At 40.1% G+C, this 23,540-nt stretch overlaps 1 protein-coding gene across 1 annotated transcript in view; it reads left to right on the forward strand.

The window, feature by feature from the left end:
• The window catches only part of LOC124615821 (solute carrier family 35 member F5), a 171,321-nt gene that overhangs the window by 54,859 nt on the left and 92,922 nt on the right, over positions 1-23,540 (forward strand). The window contains exons 3-4 of the mRNA XM_047143961.1: positions 12,590-12,646; positions 19,908-20,018. Coding sequence (XP_046999917.1) covers positions 12,590-12,646; positions 19,908-20,018 — 168 coding nt within the window. The remainder of the gene's footprint in view (positions 1-12,589; positions 12,647-19,907; positions 20,019-23,540) is intronic.

Below are 23,540 nucleotides of genomic sequence, written 5' to 3' on the forward strand. Positions count from 1 at the left end.
ATGGATGTCACCATAGATTAGGCACACATACCATTCCACTATAGTAATGTCGACAGTTTGATGGGGAGGAAGAATCACATTCTTGCAGTCTTAATTGTATCTGGTGTAAAAGCAAGCTCCCAACTGGATAGAGGTTAAGTGTGATTGTTTCAGCAAAACTCATGGGCAGCTAAGACCCATCTATATCACAAATGTTTGTAAGTTGCTTTTATGAATGGTTAACTGGCAGTTGTGTTTCTCTGTTGAGATGGGGAGTCTTTTGTTGATCTCTACTGTGGATTTTGGTAGAGCCAACCCACAATTGAGGATTGAACTGCATAGGGTCTGTTATAAGGATGGCTTCTACCTGTTGTCTATACTCCACAATATCTTCTTTGATTTAAAAAAAGACTGTGATACCTTGTAGTATATTGACCTATATTGTTGTTGTGGTCTTCAGTCCAGAGACTGGTTTGATGCAGCTCTCCGTGCTACTCTATCCTGTGCAAGCTTCTTCATCTCCCTGTACCTACTGCAACCTACATCCCTCTGGATCTGTTTAGTGTCTTCATCTCTTGGTCTCCCTTGACTAAAACCATACCAAACTGCATGAGTCGGTATTAAGAAAGTGCTTCCCAAATTTTTTTTCCAGATTTTTCTTCCTCTCTTGTTGTTTCATGTTTAGGTTGGCACATCTTACAGTGTTCAGGAGTATGGATTTCTAAGTGTGCGTTTATGTTGCGACCTCGTGGCTTGCTGCTCACTGGCATGGCACAGCAGTGATGAGTCAAATGCCCTGTATCTTACTGGTCCATTTAGCCTGCACCATTGCTGCTTGCCCCACTGCTCACTAAAATCCTTGCCAGGCAGTGATATTGAGCTGATTAGTGTTTCGCATTGCGGCCATTACTGTATGTCCTGAATCTTGAGCCGTGATTGGCTACTTCAAGGTCACTCGAGCATTGCATGTACTTTGGTAGCACTCTGCTCAGTATGTGAACAGCTGCAGAGCAATTACTCCTAGCAGTAGTAGGTTTAGAATCCGTCAGGCATTGGGAACTGTGGTGACCTTCCTGGTCACTACAACCAATATTCTCACCTACAATTACTTCTCCTTGAAGGCATCACCTACAAACAAATCCAGGGTATGGCGATGGGCACCTGCTTGGCACCATCCAATACCAACCTATTCATTGGACATTTAGAGAAACCCTTCCTAATCACCTAGAATCTCAAACCCCTCACATGCTTGAGATTCATTGATAACAACTTCGTATTCTGGATCAAGGGTGAGGACACCCTATCTACATTCCTCCAGAACCTCAACACCTTCTCCCCCTTTTGCTTCACATGGTCCTCCTCAATCCAGTGAGCCATCTTCCATGATGTGACCTCCAACTCAAAGATGGCTACATTAGTACCTCCCTCCATATCAAACCCACCAGCAATACCTCCACTTCGACAGCTGCTGTCCATTCCATATCAAGAAGTCCTTTCGATACGGCCTAGTCACCCGTAGCTGTCACATCAGTAGTGTTGAGCAGTCCCTCTCAAAATATACCAAGGTCCCACTGAGGCTTTCACAGACTGTTAATTACCCTCACAACTTTGTACAGAAACAAGTTTGCATGCTTTATTTCTCCAGTCACCCACCATCTCGTAAGTCCCACCACCTGACCACAGAGGAACCACCCAGAACTGGAGCAACTGAATCACATTCTCTGCCAGGGGTTTGACTAACTCACTTCATGCCCTGGAATGAGAAATGTTGTACTTACTATCTTCCCCACTCTTCCCACAGTGCTACTCTGCTACCCACTGACCCTACACAATATCCTTGTCCATCCGTACTCAAACTCTACTCCCAAACTATTGCCTCATGGGTCATATCCCTGTAAGAGATGTGGTTGCAAAACCTATACCATATAACCTCCCACCACAATATACTCCAGTCTGGTCACAAGCATCGTCTGTCCCATCAAAGACAGGGCTACCTGTGAAACCAGTCATGTGATCTACAAGCTAAGCTGCATCCACTGTGCTGCATTCTACATGGACTTCACAACCAGCAAGCTGTCTGTCCACATGAATGGCATCCAACAAACTGTGGCCAAGAAGAAGTTGGACCACCTAGTTGCTGAGCATGTTGACCAACACAATGTTCTCCATTTCAGTAACTGCTTCACAGCTTGTGCCATGTGGGTCCTTACTAGCAACACCAGCTTTTCTGAATTGCATAGGTGGGAACTCTCCCAGAAATGTGTCCCCTGTTCCTGTAACCCTCCTCACCTCAGCCTTCATTAGTCATTGTCCTTCAATCACCTAACCTCTTCCTTGCTCCCACTCCAGTACTACAAAGCCTTCTATTCCACCAATGTACCCATGTTCTGAGTATTTTTGTTTCTCTCCTTTTCCATTCCCCCATCCATGCACTTTGTCTAACCTGATTGCACCTAGCTGCCATACCCTCTCTCCACCTTGTCCCTGTATGCTCCCATGAGCAGCACTTTGCTGCTCTCCACTCCTACCCTGCTATCCCTCCCCCTTCTTGCCCCAGCCTCCTCCTTACCCCAACCACCTAGATTGCTTCTCCCATCATGTGCTGTTTCTCCCATCATGCGCTGTTACTTGCAGTCTGGTCTTGACAGCCAGAGACAGTTTGTGTGTGTGTGTGTGTGTGTGTGTGTGTGTGTGTGTGTGTACACATTGTCTAATTCAGAAGAAGGTCTTTTGACCTTGTTTAGCAGTCTTTTTGTTGTGCCTGTCTGTGACTCAACATCCTCATTAAATGATGAGTAGCACTCTATCCTTGTCATAATATTGTTATTATTCCACCCTGGATTTTTCATTGTTGGATGTCATGGCTTTCTCCATTTGATGTTGGTAAGGTTCCATTTTTCCTTTGGAGACAGGGATATTGTTTGTGTCCTTATATCCACCCTTAATATTTCTATAATATTCACAGAACACATTTCATTGATAGTTTTGCTGTATCTTTGTCAGTAGCTAATTTTGATATTTCAGTTTCTCAGAGCATATCTTCTTTCCTGTTTTTGATCATTGGGTTGCAAGTATGTGCTGGTCTTCTTTCTTGGATGCATAATATTTTCTCCAACCATTTGAACTATCTTTCAATGTCTGTTCTAAGTTCTCATTCCACCAAACATGTTTCCTTATCATTTTGATCTATTTATATCTTTTGCAGTGTGTACCAATTGTCTTTTTGTATTTTCAGAGTCCTCCTCTACTGGTTGTGCTAGCTCCATGAAATAATTTTCTTTTTCCTGTAGTTTTTGGTGGTGAATCAAGACACAGAGGTGAATCAATAGACAGCTGTTCTGTTGCTCTTTCTGTTAAGAGGTTTTATTTATTTATTTATTTATTTATTCATTTATCCTGTGGATCACATATTGTACAAAGTACACATGATATAGGACAAGTCATTTTTCTTAACAAATATCATTTAAAAAAATAAATATAGTAAAAAAGTAAATATAGTAACTTCACATACAGAGATACAAAAAATTTACATGGGGAACTAAGAAACATGTAGGCAATGTAGTGCTACTTTAAATTTACACAAATAATCACTGAGATTACAGAATAGTGAAAATGCCAACTGGAAACACAACAGAAGGACAATGTCATTTAAAAACTACATTAAACATGAAATTAACATTGAGATTTCACAGACAATTAAGTTTTAATACTATTAGGATGTGTACTTGTACATTCAAAAGCGAGTTGAAAAATTGTTTGAGTACGGATGGACAAGGATATTGTGTAGGGTCAGTGGGTAGCAGAGTAGCACTGTGGGAAGAGTGGGGAAGATAGTAAGTACAACATTTCTCATTCCAGGGCATGAAGTGAGTTAGTCAAACCCCTGGCAGAGAATGTGAAACTGAAACATAGTTGTGTATAGTAGAAATTAGGTTATTATTTTGCCTACAGAATGTTTTACTCTAATCACAGTATTTTACAAAGGAACTTTATAATTTTTCATTTCCAGGAATTCTTGTACTGAATAGGAACAGTGCTTTGTCAGAAATGCCTTTAGTTTATTTTTAAATATTGGATCTGGAGCAGTTTTTATTTGTTCTGGAATTTTATTGTGTAATACGACACCCAGATGAGTTATATATTTTTGGTATGATGATGTCCTTGAAAAAATTTGATGGATATTAGATTGCCCTCTGGTATAATGAGTGTGTATATCATTGTTTTGGATTAATTTGCCTGTTCTTGAGAGGTATTCCCTGGTGAATGGGATTGTTTCTTGAATGAATAGGGATGGGATGCTTAGAACATCAAGTTTTATAAATTGACATTTACAGGATTCCAGCTTTTTGAGGCCACAGATTATCCTCAGTGCTCTTTTTTGTAGTTTAAATATATTTGTGCTGTGAGTTGAATTTCCCCAAAAGATGATTCCATAGCAGAGCAATGAGTGGAACTGCGCATGGTATGCTTGCATTAGTGTGGATTTACTTGTAGTAGATTTTAGTATTCTTAGTCCATAGCACAATGATGAGAGTTTCTTTGATAAGTTGTTTATATGTGTGTCCCATTTTAAATTTTGTTGGACCCATAGGCCCAAAAATTTTGTTGCATTTACATTTTCAATTTTATCATTATTTAACTTTACTTGGATAGTTTTTTGACTGGATGTGGGAATTAGATGGAAGTTGATACATACAGTTTTCCCACTATTAACAATTAGGCCATTTTTGTTAAACCACTCAGAAAGTTTTTTCATAGAGTTATCAGATATTGTCTGAAGGGATTCAGGGCTAGATCCAGTCAACACTATACTTGTATCATCAGCAAACAGGATAGTTTTTTGTGGGCTCATACGTTCAACAAGATCATCTATGTAAATGAGGAAAAGTAATGGCCCTAGAACAGAACCCTGGGGAACACCATATCTTATTGTTCTTTCCTCCGAGAGGAAAACTGTGTTATTTATTTTATTCTGTACATTAATATTGTATTGAAGTGATACCTTCTGTCTGCAGTTTTGTAGGTAAGAGCATAGCCAGTTGTGAGCCACACCTCTTATTCCTCTTCTTTCCAATTTAGCAAGCAGTATTTTATGATCTAGTACGTCAAAGGCTTTAGAGAGATCTAAGAAGATACCTGCAGCTATATTATGTTGGTCAATTGATTTCAGTATGTGGTTCAACAGTTCAAAAATTGCTGTCTGGGTGGATAAAGATTTACTAAAACCATGTTGTTGAATGCTGATTGGTGCGTGGTTTTTTATGAAATTTATAAGCCTGTCATAAAAAAGTTTGACACTGCTGATCATTATTGTCGTTTATTTTCTGGGCAGATGTCTGAATTGCGTGGACATTGGCTGAATATTATGTTTCTCACATAATTGAAATAACAGTTTTTCATTTTTTTTGGACTTTTTACATGGTGGGTAATGCACAGCAGTATTGTCTGGGTCCAGAAGTAAAATAAAAACTTTATTTGTAGCATGCAAAAGATGTTTTTCTTTTAAACCACTGCTACAAAGAAGACCGCCACAAGAAACTTCACTTTCCGTACTACTTATCCACCCAGTAAGATTTACAGGTGTTGTTCTAGAATGTATCCCATTGTGGTATCTGCAGCATTCCAGAATTTGTCTATATTTTCAAAGTCCTAATTTTTATCATTTGTTGCAGCATGGATGTTAATGAATATGTACATTTCATTAATGCACCTTATGGTTGGCAAACAGTCACTTATTGATCCGCAGTTTAAGACAGACCTAAGAATTTTGTTGTTGACCCTTTTGCCTTATTCCCTTGCACCATTTGTCCAACCCACTTCCCTCCCTCCCTGCCTCCCTCCCTCCCTCCCTCCCTCCCTCCATCGATTTTCAATCTAATTTAGATTCCCTCCAGTTATTATGGTTTTTGTACACCTCTGTATGTTAAATGCACTTATCATATATCTTCTTCTCAATCTTTCTTTATGTGTCACTATGTCCCCTGTTGCCTCTGAACCACAGCTGGCATAGTGCTTACCAGTATATTATCTTTGACCTTTTACTGTCTCTGACACTTCTGTCTCCCTTCATCATTGTCTTCCCTTGTCCTCACATCACACCTGTCCTCGTCTAGAGGCATGCTGTCCTTTCTGACCTTCCAAAACCTATCCCCCTCTCTCCTCTGATGAAGCAAGGAATTGTTTGTCAGCAGTAGTGGAAGGTATTTACCAGCTGTATTGTCTCCTTAACCTTTTATTACTCCCCTTTATGTTTTGTAGATGTAGATTTTTTCTGTCTCTGCACTTTAGCCATTGTCTTCCAAGGATTGTGAAGATCTTATTCCTCCTTACACTGTCAGAGGCTTTCTCTAGGTCTGCAAATACTACGAAGGCATTCTGATCTATCATCAATCTACCTTCCACTACAAAGTGCAGTCTCATAATTGTTTATCAGACACCTTACCCCTCCTGAAACAAAACTCATCTCTGTGCAGATGTCTTCAATTTTTTGTCCTATTCTCTTATTATGCTGGTCAGCAATTAATTATAGTAGAGTCAGCAATAGAAGATCCCTGACAGCTGGCAGCACTGTTGCCAACATTCAACTCAACTGCAAATGGCTGCAGGTGAAAACAGTAGTCATCTGTGGAGCTGTGACAATTCTAGGTGTTGCCATGGACATACACACAAAATAACATTACATGATTGGTTGAGGTAGATACTGTATATGAAGCAGTCACACCATGCCCACTGCAAGGATGTTCTTTCACCGATTCTATTACAGCATGACTTGTCTGGCTAATTATCTGATAGTTTGCACCTGTGCTTTCTTTGACAATGTGATAGTAATGCTTCTCTGGAAATCTAATGGTGTGGTACTAGTTTCATGGATCTTTTACACCAACTCAATTAAACTTCCTGTCCCTACACGTCTCTCAGAGTATGATATCCCCAAGGGTATTTTGTTGGCTCCTGTTCACTTGTTTCAGCTCATATCATTCAGTGCTCTGCGAAGTTTTGACTGCATTATTGGATTATCTCTTAAATGTCTGCAAAGTGGGGAGGGGATAAGATGAGGCTCTTGCTCCACCCTCAACCTGCAATCTGGCGTATAGAGCTTTTATTCATTACAGAATTCTCATACACATACAAATACACTTCTAGCAGTAATTTCCTGTGAGCATATAACCATTATGTATAAAATTTAGTTCTCGTGGCATGACATGCCTCAGAATGCCCCAACTTAATTATATAAATATTGCCAAGTTTAGAGTCTTGCACCCCCCCCCCCCTTCCCCCTTATGTTCTTTACCCTGGAGAAATTTCTGTGGATGCCCATGGATATTCTATTTCTTTACCATAGACTTCCTCCTCATCTTCTATTATATTTTGGAATACACTGACTGAAATAAATTACAGTACCAAAAAACAATTATGAAGAGTAATGAAATTTCAGGAATACATTTGTCAAGGTAACATATTTAAGTGATTAACAGTGCAACATCACATGTTAATGTAAGCACGATATAAGCCATTGCGAACGTGAAATGCAGGTACATTAATTACTGTAGTAACCAACAAAATGTTGAATGCAAGTATGCATGCAGATGTCAGTTTGAGGGATCAAGTTCCAAGCCTGTTGCACTTGGTCAGTCAATACAGGGACAACTAATGCTGTTTCTGGGTGATGTTGGAGTTGTTGTCTGATGATGTCCCATATTTACTCAATTGGAGACAGATCTTACGATCGAGCAGGCTAAGGCAACATGTTGATACTCCGTGGAGCATGTTGGGTTACAAAATGGATTTGAGGGCAAGCATTATCCTGTTGGAAAACATCCCCTGGAATGCTGTTCGCGAAAGGCAGAACAACAGGTTGAATCACCAGATTAACGTAGAAATTTGCAACCAGGATGCATGGGGTGACAACGAGAATGCTCTTGCTGTCATATGAAATCGAAACCCAGACCATAACTGCAGGTATAGGTCTGGTGTGTCTAGCATGCAGACAGGTTGTTTGCAGGTCCTCAACTGGCCTCCTCCTAACCAACATGCAGCGATCACTGGCACTAAGGCAAAACCTACTTCATCAGAAAACACAAAAGACTTCCACCCTGCCCTCCAATGAGCTCTCACTTGACACCTCTGAAGTCACAAATGGCGATGGTTTGAGGTCAGAGGGATCCATGCTACAGGGCATCTTGCTCAGAGCTGTCTTTGAGGGAACTGCTTTGTAAGTGCCATGTGTCCATCTGGGGCCCAGTCTTCTTACGACCATACATTCTCTTGACCACCACTCCCGGCAGTCATTTACACGCACACACACGCGCACACGCACTGAAAAGCCAAAGAAACTGGTACACCTGAACACGACATGGCTTGGACTTGACTGTCTGAAGTAGTGCTGAAGGGAATTGACACCATGAATCCTGCCGGGCTGACCATACATCCATGAGAGTACGAGGGGATGGAGATCTCTTCTGAACAATACGTTGCAAGGCATCCCAGATATGCTCAGTAATGTTCATGTCTGGGGAGTTTGGTGGTCAGTGCAAGTGTTATGCTTGCATACTTTTCATCTGTCAGAGATGCGTCTAGACCTATCAGGGGTCCGATATCATTTCAACTGTAAATGCCCCACACTATTACAGAGCCACCATATTGAACAGTCCGCTGCTGACATGCAGGGTCCATGGGTTCATGAGATTGTCTGCATACTCGTACATGTCCATCTGCTCGATACAATTTGAAACGAGACTCGTCTGACCAGGTAACATGTTTCCACTCATCAGCAGTCCAGTGTCGGTGTTGACAGACCCAGGCAAGGCATAAAGCTTTATGTTGTGCAGTCATCAAGGGTACACGAGTGGGCCTCCAGCTCCAAAAGTCTGTATATTGGTTTGCATGCTGACACTTGTTGATGGCCCAGCATTGAAATACGCAGCAATTTGTGGAAGGGTTGTACTTCTGTCACATTGAACGATTCTCTTCAGTCTTCATTGGTCCTGTTCTTGCAGGATCTTTTTCTGGCCACAACGATGTCAGAGATTTGATGTTTTGCTGGATTCTGATATTCACAATACACTCATGAAATGAAATGGTCATACAGGAAAATCCCCACTTCATTGCTACCTCAGAGATGTTGTGTCCCATCACTCGTGTGTCAACTGTAACACCATGTTCAAACTCAATTAAATCTTGATAACCTGCCTGTGTAGCATAACTAATCTAACAACTGCACCAGACACTTGTTGTCGTATATAGGTGTTGGTGATCGCAGTGCTGCATTCTGCCTGTTTACATATCTCTGTATTTCAATAAGCATGCCTATACCAGTTTCTTTGGCACTTCAGTGTATATGTAACAAAGAAAATATATTCAGATGTGAGTTAGTAGCTCCTACCCACCACCTTTTACACATTACAATAACAGAAATTCTTCTATGGAAAAGGAGGAGTGTCAAGGAGAAACTGTCTCAGTTTGTTATCAAATTATTCTTTGCAGTCTGTCAATCATTTTATATCACTTGGTGAATGATCAAAATTTTTTTTGCAGCATTGTGCACCCCTTTTTGTGCTAAAGACAACCTTAATGTGGAGTAATGGATGTCTTTTTTCTTCTGGTACTGTAATTATGCATGTGGTTGTTCCTCTTCAACTGTAGTGGATTATTTACAACAGACTTGTTGAGGGAATAAATATAGTGTGAAGCAGTAGTTGGAATGCTCAACTCCTTAAACAGGTGTCTATAAGATGATTTTGGGGTTGGGAGGGGGGGGGGGGGGGGGGCGAGCACCACAAATTATTCTCACAGTATGTTTTTGCATAATGAAGACTCCCTTTCTTAAAGATGAGTTACCACAGAACATTATTCCATACAACATTATTGAATGAAAATATGGAAAATATGTCAGCTTTCTGATTTCCCTCTCCTCAAGATCTGCAGTGGTTCTAAGCACAAATGTGGCTGAATTAGTTGTTTTAGGAGTTCCAAAAGTTGTTTTTCCAATTTAAATTCTCATCAATAAGGACCACTAAGAATTTTGAAGTTTCTACCATATTTATTATTTCCTCACAATGTGTTACACCTGTGGTTGGTGTAGTACCTCTAGATGCGCAGAACTAAGTACATTGTGCCTTTTTAAAATTGAGGGTGAGACCATTCGCAGAAAACCAATAATAATACTTTTAGGAACTTTGTTTACCATTTCTTGTGTTTCGCAGATAGGCACAACAAAAAGACAAGACTCTCACAATTAAAACTTTCAGCCATTAAGGCCTTCATCAATAGTAAACGACACACACACACACACACACACACACACACACACACACACACACCTGCAGTCTTAGGCAACTGAGATCGTACTGCGAGAGCAGCGCCAGTGCGCGATGGGAGTGGCGACTGGGTGGGGGTAAGGAGGAGGCTGGGGCAGGGAGGGGGAGGGATCGTATGGTGGGGATGGCAGACAGTGAAGTGCTGAAGGTTAGATGGAGAGCAGAGGAGAGATGGGAAGGGGGGGGGGGGGGGAGTAGCGGAAAATGAGAGAAATAAAAAGACTGGATGTGATGATGAAATGATGGCTGTGTAGTGCTAGAATGGGAACAGGGAAGAGGCTGGATGAGTGAACACAGGTACTAACAAAGGTTGAGGCAAGGAGGGTTATGGAATGTTCCTGCAATACATCCTATGTTCCTGTGACCCTCCTGGCCTCAACCTTCACTAGTCACAGTCGTCGCATTTCCAGCCCTTTCCGTGTTCCCATTCCAGCATTACACAGCCATCATTCCACAATCACATCCAATCTTTTTATTTCTCTCCTTTTCCTCAACCCCCCAACCCTTCCCCACCTCTTCCCTGCCCTCCGTCTAACCTGCAGCACTTCACTGTCCGCCACCCCCACTATCCTGCCTCTCCTCCTCCTTACCCCTATCCAGTCCGCCACTCCCATCGTGCACTGATGCTGCTGCTCGCAGTGCAGTTTCAGTTGCCTGAGACTGCAGTTATGCGTGCGTGCGTGCGTGCGTGCGTGCGTGCGTGCGTGTGTGTGTGTGTGTGTTTTTAATAACCTTTCTTAGTAATTTTGAGTATTTTTTGTAATGTGCAACTTCTGCAGGATTGCTACTTATTCTTGCCAAAAGATGCATTTCCCTTTTCCTTTCACAAGATGCATTAATCCATCCAGTGATCCATTGTTTTAGTGTTTTTTCGGACTGCCTTATGTGGAAAGGTATTTTCAAATAGTGAATAATGAAATAGATTAAAATTTATGTTAGCATATGGTTCATTATAAATTACATCCCGTGTCATCTCCTGTAAGCTATTCTTAAAAACATTTGTCCTGGAGTCATTAATTTTTCCAACTGATTTCCACTGAGGAGTATCCATACTGTACGGTGATATGTTATTTATCCGAACTAACTGTGCATCATGATCAGAGAGGTCATTTGGTAGTGGTTAAAAAGTTATTTTCTTACTTTGAGCTTCACAAAGAAAACATTATCAATTAGCGTCCAACTGTCCTTATCCACCTGGTTTGTAAAGTTAACACTTGTAAATTTTAGTTATTGTAATTTACATTTAATCTTCCTGTATGCCACGTTGCTTTGTCCTACAATGTTTCCTTTCTTGATATCTCTCAAGGCAGCTGTGTAAAATGAGCTGCTTCCTTGACCACTGTGATGGCAGTTGTCATGAGTACATAATATTATTCTTACAGAAGGGGGAATTTCCTTTAAAGAATTGTATAATTACAAGGAGTAGAGTAGTTGGTCAGTGTTTACGTTGAGGAGATGAAATTAGAACACTGCTGATTGACAGTGGAGGTGGAGAAAGGAAGCAAAAACGATTTCTAAAACTTGGAACTGTTAATGTCTTCCTCAGCAAGGAAAGAGGAATGAGATAGATTTGGGAAGGAGGTAGAGTCTCCTTCCAAGTCAGTTTTCCCGAATCTATCCATCTTTCTTCCACAAGGAATAACAGTCCCGAAAGCTGAGGATAGTTATTTCCCTTTCAAATGTACCTGTATACAGTATTCCAGTATTATTGTGAAGATGTTATAGGACACATAGCGAATGGTGAGGTGTTTGGATACTTGCAGTATGGATCAGAGTATGAGATGAGCTCCACTTTGTCCAAGTTTTATGTGACTTCTGCATTTTGCTTTCAGAAGTAATAGGATGGAGACTGTGTTGCGTAAAGGATTTGTTCAGCTGTGGCATTCAAATATCATTAGGCATTTTTATCTATTTCCTTTGTGAAATTTCAACCAATCTTTACCTGTACTTTGTGTTCATTGAAATCAGGATCTTCACACAATCAGTGATTATACTTTTTATTTAAAGGTAGTAGTGTATTATTAGAAGACTAATTAGCTTAAATTATAAATGATTACATAAAATCACATTTTAGTTGTATTACTCATGAAAATTGTGTTGCTGCTGTGAATGATTCTGGCCTGTTAGAAATCTTGTGCTTTATAAGAAATACGCGATAGTACACACATCAACTTGTACAATTATTTCTAAGTTGCCCAGCCAGTGATGTATTTGTGTTACAGAGCAAGGAGAGTAATGATTTACATATATTTTTGTGTTTTTGTGAAATTCTGTATGTTTTTTCTTCCTTTCAGTATATTGATCCCAATGTGGAAGATGAAAATTTCTACTCGGAAGCAAATACAAGTTTGGTAAGATTCAACATGTTCCTTTGTTTAAATTTATGTATTATTAATCCAAAAATATTTTTATGATAAAATTGCTATAATGTATCATTACAGTAAGTGCTATTAATTGGTAGTTTTTCAGATATTTAATTTATTTATAAGCAGAGGTTTTTGAAGTTCAGTACTGACTGGCATTAATGACTAGTAAGAGCATTTCTTTGTAGATACTGAAACATACAATAAGTGTATATACCCTGTTGCCTGCATTATGTAATCATGCTTAACTGGGTGAAGAGGAAACTTTGTTACAAACTAACTTCAGTTGAATGATTTGGAGATTGCCTTTTACCTAACACTTGTGCCTAAGGTAGTTAATTCTGTACACTGTACAAAGAAAACTGGGGGAGAGCCATTTGCAGTTTAGTGCCTCAAGAAATTGTTTTTTGTTGATTTCATCATGCATTAAAGCAAAATGAACTGAGAAATTGTGGAGAAAGGGGGAATCAGAATCATTTATTATTTTCCTGAAGCATTAATTAATGACTAGAGACATGGGGTGCAACAGCCCAAGGTGACTTACATAGGGTACTGGTATTACAGAAAAGAGCTGTGAGAGTCATTTGCGGGGCTGGACTTAGTCATGCTAAATTGTATTAAAATACTGTTTTTACAGTGATTACTATGTATGTACTAGAGTAGTCTTGCTGGTCAGAATATTGTAGCAAATCATAATCCATTCCACACAAAAATAACACAAAAAGCAAAGAAATACCACTGTGTGAAAAGGGCCGGTATGCAAGAATCATATTAGCAAATACATTGCCCATTGCATTTTAATTCCTTCAGCACTGAAGCATAAAATGTTATTTTACCTCACTTGTGAATAGAACTTGCAAAATTTTAATGATTTTTATTTTTTTCTCTTCTTTTTTTTCTTTTGTAGTTTGTGAAGGTGGCAGTATACAGCCAAAACCACTCATGATAAAAAACATGTTACTGTGATTCTGTCTAGAAGAAATAAAAATTATACAGTGTGTTTTGTCACTTTTGTCCCTGGACAGAATGTTGTTCTTTCCAGTTTAAATTCAGTTAGTTTGTTAAGTGATCTGTGATTGTGAACAGGTTTTTGGAATATGCACAATTTTGGCATGATGCCATAGCATGCCCAAGGAGTTCAGTGAGCAGCAATATTTCATGTGGAAGTCTGGAGAGAAGAATCAGTGGAAGATGTAAATGGTGTATCCGGTTTGAAGCATGTAAGAGTTAGTGTGTAAGTGATTAGTTTTCATTTCAAATTTGGAGTAGTTATGCAGAGTGAAAGTTGTGCAGTTTGGTCAAATGACTCCTTTTCTGCAGGGGTGACTATTTCTCTAATGGCAAAGCACACTGCTGCTGCTTTTTGGAGGTTACTGTGAGTGAGGTACTTTTACATAGTACTGATTTTGCTTCTCTTGGAACAGGCCACTAATAATTACAGAAATATTTTAGTGCTATTGGTCTTGTTAAATCATGAAGATGATGAATAACAATGGAAATGTTGAAACTTTCTGACAGCTTAAAACTATGTGCCAGACCAAGACTCAGACAGAACATTTCATTTTGTGTGCAATATTCTTGCATGTTAAGCTATTTAGGTAAGAGTCACAGACCAGCCTCGCAGCTTCAGTTCTTCCAGAACGTCTCTCTTACATTGCGGGACTAGCACTCCTGGAAAAGAAGACACCATGGAGAATGGCTTACCTACAGCATAAGACGGGCTGTTCCAATACTATAATCTGGAGCATGGGCACTGTGGGCAGGCATAGGCAGTAAAGGCTACACACCAGGTGGCCCTACTGCACTGTGTTCATGTCTCATTCTGTTGTGTATGTGTGCCATTTGCCCACCCCTGCCCACAGATACTTGGTCGAGGCTTACCGTCGTGTATCCTTAGGCCTGGCTCTCTGTCTGTGCACTGTGCCCACCCCTGCCCACCTCTGCTTGTGGACAGACACTCAAGATGGAACAGCAGCAAGACAATTGCATGTCTCTGGTTTGAGTCCCAGTCAAGTGCAGAGTTTTAATCCACTGTAGAGTGAATGATTCATTCAGGAAAGGAAGTGATAACAATTTGTGTTTATATACTTGGAATGGAAATGGAAATGCCGTGTGGCTAGGGCCCTCCTTCGGGTCGACCTGGGAATTAAAACTGGTTAATAATGCCACATTTTCCTGTTCTTTCCTGTGACCGTCACAAGCAGGCTTTTTAATGTGTGGAAATTATACAAATCAGGTGGAGTGTGTGAAACTTTAATCCTTTCTAAAGGCGGAGTGAACTTTTCACTGTTAGAGTAAGTGTTTGCAGAGTATTTAGTACTATTTGTGCATAACCATTTAACCCTTGTCCTATGTTTCCAAGCAGTGGGGCCCAACTGTGATGCATCTGACATGAGCTGCAGTCTGCTGGGGATGGGTGGTGGGGTAAGGAGGTGACCTATGGAGGGGAGGGGCAAAATAGCAGTGTGAAGGGTGAGGAAAGATGCTGTGCTGTCTGTGGGATATGTGCATGTGTAGTGGTGGTTTGGGAGCGGGTAAGGGGTAGGTAGGTGGAGGATAGGGACTAGTGAAGATTGAGGCCAGAGGCATTAGGGGTACGAAGGTTATGTTGTAGCGAGAGCGCAATTCAGAAAAGCTGGTGTTGGTAGAAAGAATCTGCTTGACGCAGGCTGTGCATCAGTCATTGTTGAAGCACATCATGTTGGGCAACATGTTAGGCAACTGGTTGGTCCATCTGTCTCTTTGCCACAGTTTGCTGGTAGCAATTTGTGCTCACTGACAGTTTGTTAGTTGTCACGACCATGTAGAAAGTGGAACAATGATTGCAGCTTAGCTTGTAGATCACATGACTTTTTTCTCAGGTAGTCCTGCCTTTGATGGGGTAGGAGCTGCCTGTGACAGGACTAGAGGGTGTAAGCTGCAAACTACTGTACCACTACGACAACTAATAAGCTGTTTGTCCACCTGAATGGTGAACTGCCAAACTGTGGTCAAGAGACCCTCAAACTTCACAATCCTTGCCTTCCACCTACTTATCCCCTTGCCCGCTCCCGCTTCAGCACGACACATGCCTTCTATTCCACCACCACATCTGCTAGTCTTTTACCCCTTCTTTGCTTCTAAAACTTAGGACAAAGAATTCTGTTTTGATATGTTAAAAATTGCACTTTCACGCAATATTTTGTTCAGAGCACTTTCATGGTTATGGATGTACCTTCTATTGCATCCGTGCTCAACATCTGTTGTTCACTTCCACCCACTAGCAATAAATAAATAAATGTACAGCAGGAGAACAAGGTTTCAAAATTGTTGATAAATTTAAATATTGAGGTGAAATCATAACTTAAAATCTAAATAAGATACCATAATGGTAAAATAGAATTAAAAAGCTGAAGAAAGCAAATTACATTACCAAAAACACAGATAACAAAAAAGCCTTTCCGTAGACGCAAAATTGAAACATTATAAAACACGCAGGACCAGAAATAACTTATGCATCTGAAACCATCTTCATAACAACTAATACAGCAGAAATTGACAAAATACTAAAGATAGGTAGAAGAATAATTATGTCATACATGAATAAACCATATCAGGTAAATGGATGTTGGAGAATAGCTTCAAATGAAACAGTGTGCAAGAAAATAGAACCAGTAATCAACACTATGGGGAAGAAACGTTTGTCTTTCTTAGGACATATGATAACCCCAAAAAACAGAATTAGTAAAGGAATAATAGAAAAATTGTGGAATAGTAAGAGCAACATTAAATGGATCACAGGGAACAAGGAAGATATGAAGGAACTCCAAAATTACAGTATATGATGTAACAAAAACAAAACACAGAAAACCAGAATTCTGCAAGACACACAAACCAGGCTGAAAATGAAGATCAATAAAAGGGCTACAGGAAGAGTGATCACAGATGAAAAAAGAAAGAAAATATCTGAAAGAATGAAGAACTATTGGGCAGACAGAAGGACAAAACTCTCACCATATAATAATAAATTATAATCATCTCTGTATAACCACTGCACTATTGAATTGTCTTATTGAGTTGTTATTGAACTGTGTCATATTATTAAATAACAACTACCTGTATAAACCTTTGTATAACTGACTAAAGTGGTTCAACGAAGGCCATACAACAACCAAAAATAAATAATGAATACATGATATACAAGGTGGTATACGGCACATAAAGGAGATGTTGACTCGCAGAGAGGCACAATGAAGAAGACTGCTGAAAAATATAAGCTATTGCACAAAGTCCTTCTTCCAAAATAAAAAACATGCACACACACACACACACACACACACACACACACACACACACACACACACACAAGCACAGCTCACATATACATGGAAACTGTCTCCAGGCACTGGGACCAGACTGCACCTACATCTGACCTGACCAGCATTCTGCTGAAGTGGGTGTTGGGAGTAAGGAGGGGCGTAGGATGGAAAGGAGGAGAGATAGCAGGGTGGGGGGGGGGGGGGGAGATTCTGGGCTGCCTGTGGGTGCTTGCAGGGAGTGGGACAGGTCTTACAACTACTCCTGCCCCGTCACAGGCATCTCCTACCCTGTGAAAGGCAGGGCTGCCTGTGAAAGCAGTTGTGTGATCTAAAATGAAGCTGCAACCACAATGCCACTTTTTTATGTGGGCGTGCGAACCAGCTAGCTGTCTGTCTGCATGAATAGCTGCTGTCAATTTGTGGTCAAGAGAGAGCTGGACCACCCAGATGCTGAAAATGATGCTCAACATGATCTACTTTAATGACTGCTCCACAGCCTGCACCATCTGGATTCTTCCTACCAACACCACTTTTTCTGAATTGTGCCAGTGGGAAGTCTCCCTACTACATACTCTTTGTTCCCGTATCCCCCTGTGGCCTCAACCTGTGCTGGCCTCTGACGTTTACTTACCTATCCTCTTTCCTGCTCCTACTCCAGTGCCACACGTGACTTCTGTTCCACCGATGTACGCACTAGTCTTTTTCCCCTTATCTACTCTTATCCCCTCCCCCTCCCTTCCCCCCTCCACCTCCACCCTCCCCTCTCCTATCCCCTCTCCTCTCCCTCTCCCCTCCCCATCCCCCTCCCCCTCCCCCTCCCCTCCCCTCCCCCTCCCCTCCCCTCCCCTCTCTCTCTTCTCACCAGCACAGCCTTCCAATGCTGCACATGGAAGCCCTATCCTGTCACATGTCCCTGCACACTCCCACAGGCAGCACAGCATCTTCCCCTACCTCTATCCTGCTATCCCTCCCCCTCCCCGCCATGCTTCCTCCTTACCCTCATCACCCACCCTGTCAGATTGCTGCTCATATCAGATGCAGTCACAGTTGTGCCCCAGTACCCACATACAGTACCTTGAGTGTGTGAGAGTTGTGGTTGTGCGAATGTGTGTTTCATATTTTGAAAGGACTTGTTTTAGCAGTCTTTTTCATTGTGCCTCTCTGGGGCTCAACATCTTCTATGTGTTGAGTAGCAATTTACCCTTTCCGTGGTTGTTATTCCTTCATGGTCTTTCCATTGTTTTATTTAGGCACTGCAGCACCTTATTTTTGATTTATGGGCTGAATTTTGTGGTTCTTGTTTATGTGAGTACACATTTTTACAAAACCATCCAGAGCACTATTTGTATTTCCAGTTCTCTTACATTTTCATTTTGTGTGTGTGTGTGTGTGTGTGTGTGTGTGTGTGTGTGTGTGTGTGTGTGTGTGATATAAATCGTGCTCAAGATTATTACAGGTCCTGTACAGTCTTGTGTAACATGCCATTGTCTGTCTGCTGATTTTGTCAACTTAGAAGTCCGTTGGTATAATTCAGTTCCATTGCAACTTATTCTCTTCATTTTGCAAAATTCTAGTAGGTATGCATTGAAAAAAATTGGCACTGTATTGCAAGAAATTGTATGTTGTGTATGTGGAAGTTCCAACATTAATTTTGCAACTAATTCACACCTGATCTTGCTGTATATCTCTGATGTCCTTTTGCCACTGACTACAGGCACTGTAACATCATTCGGCTAGTAGAGCTATGAGTACAGTTGTTATTTGTAACTGCAAGACATTTTGGAATCAAATTCAATTAGTTTGGTCTTGTACACTGAGCTTAAAATCTCCATGCTTTGGATATAGCTGTTCTGATTGACTTTCTTTGCTAAAATTCATTAGAATGTTGTCCATATAATGAATTTGTCACCCATGCATTCGTTTTCTGAGAGTCACTGTAATTTTTATCAGAATTTTGGTTTATGTTGTTGATTCGTCACTTGATATCACATAATGGTCACAAACTGTATTTTGCAAAGGAATCGTAAATTAAAATATTTGGCAGTTACTATTACTGATAAGATCTGCATACCTGACTTTTGTTGTGTGTCCTGTTAATGGGTCTCCAATGTTCCCCAGAAAATCAAAGATGTTTCCAGGTGCACTGTAGTTCACACAATGTGATTATTGTGGCATTCAAGTTTTACAGTCACATTGTGACATATTATTCATCAACTGATAAATATTATCATCCATTAAAAAGGAATAACTACTTACAGCACAAGCATACAGCATAGTTCTCCCACTACATTTCAAACATAAAAGATCAGTTTCACGGATTACAGAGGTATCCAGTGCTAGTTCCTTACACAATCTTCATCTCCATATATATTCTGCAAGACAACATATGGAGCACGCCAATCATTTTGTTTCCCAGTCCACTCACATATAGAATGGGGGTAAAAAGATTGTCTAAAAGCCTCCACACAAACCCTAATTTCTTGCATCTTATCTTTGTGGCCCTTAAATGAAATGTTCGTTGGCGGTAATAGAATCGTTCTGCAGGCTGCCTCAAATACTGGTTCCCTAAATTTCTGCAATACCACATAAAATTTACAGTAGGCATGACATTTTAGTAATTTGTCTGAAATAAAATATATTTACAATTTAACTACAAATATGAGTGCTAAATAAATAAACATGTGTGTGGCTCAAAATGCTATGATCTTTTATGACTGTTGTTATTCCATTACTCTAACAGTCCCCCCACTCCCTTATTACTGGGATGTGTAGTTTGTGTCTGTAGGTTTGCAGAGTGTTGGTTTCTCCTTGTGTAGCTCCCTCAGTTTTTTACCAATGAGCATACACCCAATACAGGAATGTCCTCTGCATTGTGTAAGATTTTTAAGTTATTATTCACTGGTTAGAAACAGTAAGCATTTATTACATGTGTATTTTGTTTTCTTTGACAGAGTGATCCAACTTATGTCCCCATCAAATTACCAGACCCAAGTGACAGAAGTTCAGGAACAGAAAGTGATGATTCATCTGTGAAGTCAGTGCGTTTTAGTAAACTTGCAGAGGTGAGTTCTTCAGAATTTTGTTTTACATCCCATCTTCTGCACTGGTAACTGTTAGAACATTTGATAAATGAAACAGCCATATTTTTTGTAGGAGGACACTGTGCTTATAAAGTGAATGATAAGATATTTGTTAAAATATTTACTTACTTTTGCCATCTGCTTACAAGTAAAGAAAGAGAGATCTCTTGTGCTTCTGCCATTTCATCAGTTTTCATACACATGGCTTGAAGAAACCAACACACAGTTCTCTTAATATTTATGTGTTGGTTTCTACTATTTTTGTCAGTCCCATTCTGATGCTATCTTCACTCATTGTCATTTACATTATTTTGCTTGTAATTACTCTAATAGAGGCTGTCTCAAAAAATCTCCACTGTGTCCTAGCATATATTGTTAAATATGTGATGGAATAAATCCACCCATCGGCTGTGAAGAGTAGGCTTCATGGATTGCCATTATGATGCATTACTTAAAGATGTTTCAGGAGTAACAAGATAATGTGGGAAATATCTGGTCAGCAAAATATAGGTTGATCAAAAAAAGGAAATATAGTCAATTTTATAGAATGGAAACATGAAAGGAATGTCTGAAATATTAACCAATTTGGAGGACGACATTTTTCCACCAGACTGCAAATAATTTTTTTCCCCACACTACCAGTTTCGTTCATTGCCCATTCTCAGTGTGCCTCTAGTAACATGTGGCTACATCCTTGTCATTAATGTAAAATCTCGTAGCATACATATTTGTGCAAAGTGCAGTCATCAAATGTCCTCATCTTGCAATATTTCCTACAGAACACACTGTATACACTCACTCAGTGAACTGTCACATGTGCAATTTGCATGGGAAATTTTGAACCGATTGAATCAATACTAATCAATTAATTTTTATTTCAATATAGTGTAGAACCTGCATACTATGTTACTAAAACTTCATTAATGTGGAACCATTGCTTCCTATGTACATCTACACTCTGCAAACCACCATGAAGTGCATGGGAGAGGGTACGTCCCATTGTATCAGATATTATGGTTTCTTCCCATTCCATTCAAGTGTGGAACTTAGGAAGAATGCCTCTGTGCCTGCTGTAATTATTCTAATTATGTTGTTCACAATCCCTTTGTGCAACACATAGGGGGTTGTAATAGATTCATAGAGTCACCATTTAAAGCCACTTGACTTTCCAGGATAGTTTATGCCTGTCTTCAAGAGTCTGCCAGTTCAGTTTCTTCAGCATCTCTGTGACACTCTCCCATGGTGAAACAAACCTGTGACTGTTTATGCTGCCTGTTTCTGTATATATGTTTAATATCCCCTGTTAGTCATATTTGGTACAGATCCTGCTCGCTTGAGCAATATTCTAGATGGGTCACACGAGTGATTTGTAAGCAATGTCCTTTGTAGACAGATTGTACTTCCCAAGTATTTTACCAAATTCTACCACCTGCTTTTCTCATGACTGAGTCTATGTGATCATTCCATTTCATATTCCTGCAAAGTGTTACACCCAGGTATTTGTATGAGCGTCCAATTCCAACAGTGACTCATTGATATAATGGCCAGGATACTAGGCATTTTCCTTTTTTGAAGTGTACAATTTTACATTTCTGAACATTTAAAAAGTTGTCAATTTTTACCCTTTTTTGAAATCTTGTCAAGATAAAAAATAAACAGCAAGGGTTCCAATACAATTCCCCAGGGCACACCAGAAGTTACTTCTACATTTGACGACAACTCTCCATCCAAGATAACATGCTGCATTCTCCCTACCAAAAAGTCCTCAATCCAGTCACGAACTTCATCTGATACCCCCATATGATTGTACTTTTGATAATAGGAGTGGTATTGAGTCAAATGATTTTTGGAAATCAGTGCATCACCTGTCTTAATCCAAAGCTTTCAGTATGTCATGTGAGAAAATTGTGAGTTAGTATCTGTTGATTCATCATGGGCACAGCACCTTGGCTGGTCAAGCAATTATCAGCGAAATTCACCAGTAGATGTGTAGTTGACATGTTATTTTATTTTATCTACCAGTTTCGACATTCCACTATGCCATCTTCGGGCCCCATTTGCGTCTCTCAAAAATAAACAATATAGTCATTCCTGTATGTCATGAATTCAAAATGAAGACTTGATTGCAATCAAGTCTTCAGATTAATGACTTGGGACACGGGTTTGAATTCCCAACATCCAGGAATATATACGGCACTGTACGACTACATCGTTTATTTTTGTAGAGATGCATATGGGGCCTGAAGATGGCATAGTGGAATGCTGAAACTGGTAGTCAAAATGAAATAAAATGACATCTCTGTTGGCGAATTTCATTGATAATTAAGTGTGAATTAGGTTTCACATATTGATGTTCTTGAAATCCATGCTGGTTGGCATTGGGGTGGTCATTCTGAAACAGGTACCTCATTGTGTTTGAACTCAGAATATGTCCTAAGATTCTACAAAAAATCAGTGTCAAGGACATTGGACAGTAGTTATGTGGATCACTTCACTGACCTACTTGTAGGTTGGTGTGACCTCTGCTTTCTTGCAACTACTGGGCACAGTTTTTTGTTTGAGGGATCTATGATAGATTATAGTTAGAAGGGGGGCTAACTCAACCACAAATTCAGTATAGAATCTGATAGGGATTGAATCAGACTCTGGAGCTGTCTTCAGTTTTAGTGATTTCAGCTGGTTCTCAATGCCACTGACACAGATTCTTATTTCACTCTTGTTTTCAGTAGTACTAGGATTAAATTGGGGCAATTGTGCTGGCTTTTTCTTTGTAAAGGAAAATTTGAAAATATAACAATGGAAAATCCAGGATAGAATGTAACAATATTATGAAAAGGAAAGTTGTTATTCACTATATGGCAGAGATGCTGAGTCACAGATAGGCACAACAAAAAGACTGCCTCAAATAAAGCTTTTGGCCATTAAGGCCTTCATCAACATTTACAGCAGATACACACAAACACACTCACACATAAGCAACTCTCACACACAACTGCAGACTCAGATAACTGAAACAGGTTTCAGTCAGATATACAATCTGAATACTGCTTTATCAGCTCTCCTGTGTGAGCCTCTTTATCACTGCATAACTATTAAATATCATTGACTGTTAAAAATAATTGACCTAAATTGTGAAACTTCCTGGCAGATTAAAACTGTATGCCGGACCGAGACTCGAACTCGGGACCTTTGCCTTTCGCGGGCAAGTGCTCTACCAACAGAGCTACCCAAGCACGACTCACGCCCCATCCTCACAGCTTTACTTCTGCCAGTACCTCGTCTCCTACCTTCCAAACTTTACAGAAGCTCTCCTGCGAAACTGCAGAACTAGCACTCCTGAAGGAGGCATTGACACTAGCACCAAGAGAAACTGTCAGTACTTTAGAGGCTTTGTTCTGCATTCAAATCATATTCTTGAGCTGTAGGGACATGAAGTGTGATAGCCATGCCTGTTGTAGTGATCATCAAAAGGTTTTTGATAGGGTACAACATGGCGAGGTGCAA

Source organism: Schistocerca americana, chromosome 5 (assembly GCF_021461395.2).
Source record: "Schistocerca americana isolate TAMUIC-IGC-003095 chromosome 5, iqSchAmer2.1, whole genome shotgun sequence".
NCBI lineage: Eukaryota > Metazoa > Arthropoda > Insecta > Orthoptera > Acrididae > Schistocerca > Schistocerca americana.